We start from the raw sequence: 2,930 nt of genomic DNA, 5'->3' as shown, positions 1-2,930 counted from the left end.
CTGAAGCAAAAGATGGGGTGATTTTCTCAACTGGCATCTGTTGTTTTGGGGAGAACATCTGCCTCTGAAGCAGGACTCTCTGGTGGGTTGGGAATTCATAAAGCCCAGCCTGGCACGAACACAGATCCAGGACTAGAAGTGCAGCCCAACAAGATGACTTTCCCGTTGATTTCCATGTTTGAAAATATTCTTCAAGGAAGAAAAATACCAAATTGGTCAGAAAAGTGGGGAAATACCCAGTTTTGAGAGCTCTCCGCTCTCATTTTTGTGCTTTTCACTGTTATGTCCCTGTTATGGTGAACCTTATGAATTCCCCATCAGAGATGTTGGGGGAGACCCAACAGTTCAGCAGCTGAAGTTCCAGGCCCCATTTCCACCCCAAAATCCAACATTTCCAGAAATTGGCTAATTACCATGTTTACAATGCTTTTTTTCTCTCACTTTCCTGCTTATCCTTATTACTTCCTTTGTCAATAATTCCACTACTTTCTTTCACTGCCACAAACCTACAGTCACTTACATCTGTTTTCTGCATATGAAGCCATGCCAGTGGTAAAAAACCACCCCAAAGTTGGATGCAATCTTAACTTTCAGCTCTTGCATTTACCCAACAAGTCACCCCCTTAAAGGACCCCGGTGGCTTCTTCGTTCCCTTGTTCATTTTTAAAAAATACTGAATGACTTCTTTCAGATTCAATATTATTATTATTGTTATAATCATAATAATAATGATTATTATTATTATTATTTTGGTAAACAGTCTCCCAAATGGTGTGGTGAAAATATTAAAAACCCTCTCACCTCCCTCCCCCGTTTTTTCCCAAATTAAAAAGAAGTACATTAATGTTGCATGTTATTTCAAGTGTTTTTCTTGTGCAACTGAACCAGACTGCCTGCCGAAGGAGCAATTGTTTTGTTGTTGCTGCTCAGTTAAAAAATAAAAGGAAAAGAAGAGAAAAGAAAGAGAGAAAGAGAGAGACTAAGATTTGTTTCCTGATATTTCCTCTTTTTGGATCTCGCAGTGCTCGCCTCCAGGAAAACGCTGGCGTTTTCCCTGCAGGGAGAGCAAAGCCCCACGGGGCCGAGCGGGGCGAGCACCTGCCCATGCCCCACAGACCCTCCTCTCCTCATCCTTCCTTCTGTCCATCCATCCATCCATCCATCCCCCAGAGCCGTGGGCCCTGCTGCGGGCGCTGGGCGCGGGGGACGCGCCGTGGCCTGCCACCGTCCCCTCTGCAGACCGCTCAGTGGTTATTGCGATGAAACTGAAAACTATGAACGATACTAATTTCTCAAGCATTCCTATGGCACTTGCATTGTTCTGCATAATTTGAGCGGGTTGTAGGGGAAGAGATTAGAGGAGGAAAAAAAATACCCTTGGAAAAGTCAACGGAAGGACCAAGAGTCATATTTCTGACTCCCTCCTGTACGACCGCTGATCCAACGCTATTGTGGCTTGAAGCCTGTCAAACTCGTGCCTGTTGTCCGGGCTGAGGTCCTCCAGACCCCGACTGTCATCATCTTCCTCTTCCTCGTCGCGGCTCATGAAGGCCAGCTCGTTCTCGTAGCAGAAGGAGTTGGTGCTGGGCAGCACGAATTTGTTCTCCACCAAGTCCTTGGCGCTGCAGCGGGGCGTGGACGGGACCTCGTAGGTTTTGTGGAAGTGGGAATAGTCTACTTTGTACTGGTTTTTCTCCTCGAACAAGACGGGCTCGAAGCGGTGGCCCCACAGTATCTCACTGGCCAGGTAGGAGCTCCGAGCTTGCGTCGTCATGGCTGTGGCCTCCACCATGCCCTCCAGGATGACGACGATCTCAAAGTCATCTGTCTCCAAGTCCTGGCGGCTGATCCCAAACAAGGGGCTGTCTTCGTTGATCTCGTGGAGAATGGTGATGGGAGACACCAAGAAAATACGGTCCAAGCCTTTATCAAACCCCACATCAATGTCTATTTGGTCGAGTGGGATGTACTCCCCTTCCTCTGTGATCCTGGGCTTAATTAGCTGAGCTCGTACGTGGGCTTCTACTATGTGGCTTTTCCGTAGGTTCCCAACTCTCCACATCAGGCAGAGTTTTCCATCTCTCATTGCCACTACTGCATTATGGCTGAAAAGTAATGTCTGGGCCCGTTTTTTGGGCCTGGCCATTTTTGCCATTATTGCACCAATCATGAAAGAGTCGATTATGCAGCCCACGATGGACTGAACCACCACCATGAAGACGGCGAGCGGACACTCCTCAGTCACGCAGCGGAAGCCGTACCCAATGGTCGTTTGGGTCTCGATGGAGAACAGAAAAGCAGCCACAAAGCCATTGACCTGCAGAACGCAAGGCTTGAAAGTATCATCTCCACCCGGGTTTTCTAGGTCTCCATGAATGAGTGCAATTAGCCAGAAAATCAGCCCAAACAATAACCAGGACACCAGAAATGCCAGGGAAAAGAGCAGGAGCATATACCTCCAGCGGATGTCAACGCACGTGGTGAACATGTCTGCAATGTACCTCTGTGGCTTGTCATCCATGTTGGTGAACTCCACGTTGCACTGACCATTCTTCTTTACAAACCTGTTCCTGCATTTCCTCCTGGTGTGGATTTTCCCATTGCCAAAGCCGTTGATACCTGGCATGGTGGTCAACCTCAGCCCGTCTTCCTCGGAGGACACGATGCTGTAAGGGTTGACTCTGCCCGTTGTCATCCCTGAGCCAAGCCCACAGTGAAGGTGAAGGGTCTTGCGACTCCCAGTGTCCCCCTGACCCACCCCTGCCCACCCCCCAAATTCTGCTGCGGTGGAAGAGAAGTCCCAAACTTCCACGTCTTGGCTGCCACGTCACCACGTGGATCCTGTGAGAGGCTCTGCAATGAGAAAACAGAGACAGGGCCGTTACCACTCATGGCACAGAGACCCAAGGGGCTGCTTGGCCAATGGTTCT

The 2,930-nt window shown here is 49.0% G+C and overlaps 1 protein-coding gene across 1 annotated transcript; it reads right to left on the bottom strand.

The window, feature by feature from the left end:
• Positions 1 to 1,308: 1,308 nt before the first annotated feature.
• LOC102039470 (potassium inwardly rectifying channel subfamily J member 12) lies at positions 1,309 to 2,695 on the bottom strand. The gene has a single exon (XM_005420328.2). The coding sequence runs from the start codon at positions 2,693 to 2,695 to the stop codon at positions 1,406 to 1,408; it is 1,290 nt and encodes a 429-aa protein (XP_005420385.1). The 3' UTR covers positions 1,309 to 1,405.
• Positions 2,696 to 2,930: the final 235 nt, after the last annotated feature.

Source organism: Geospiza fortis, unplaced genomic scaffold, assembly GCF_000277835.1.
Source record: "Geospiza fortis unplaced genomic scaffold, GeoFor_1.0 scaffold237, whole genome shotgun sequence".
NCBI classification, from domain to species: domain Eukaryota; kingdom Metazoa; phylum Chordata; class Aves; order Passeriformes; family Thraupidae; genus Geospiza; species Geospiza fortis.
Note: the sequence above shows the minus strand (reverse complement) of the source record. Positions and strands in the feature narration are given on the sequence as shown.

What these genes read in the sequence shown, in the direction of transcription:
- LOC102039470 (XM_005420328.2), bottom strand. Translation starts at nt 2,695, where the DNA reads ATGACAACGGGCAGAGTCAACCCTTACAGCATCGTGTCCTCCGAGGAA.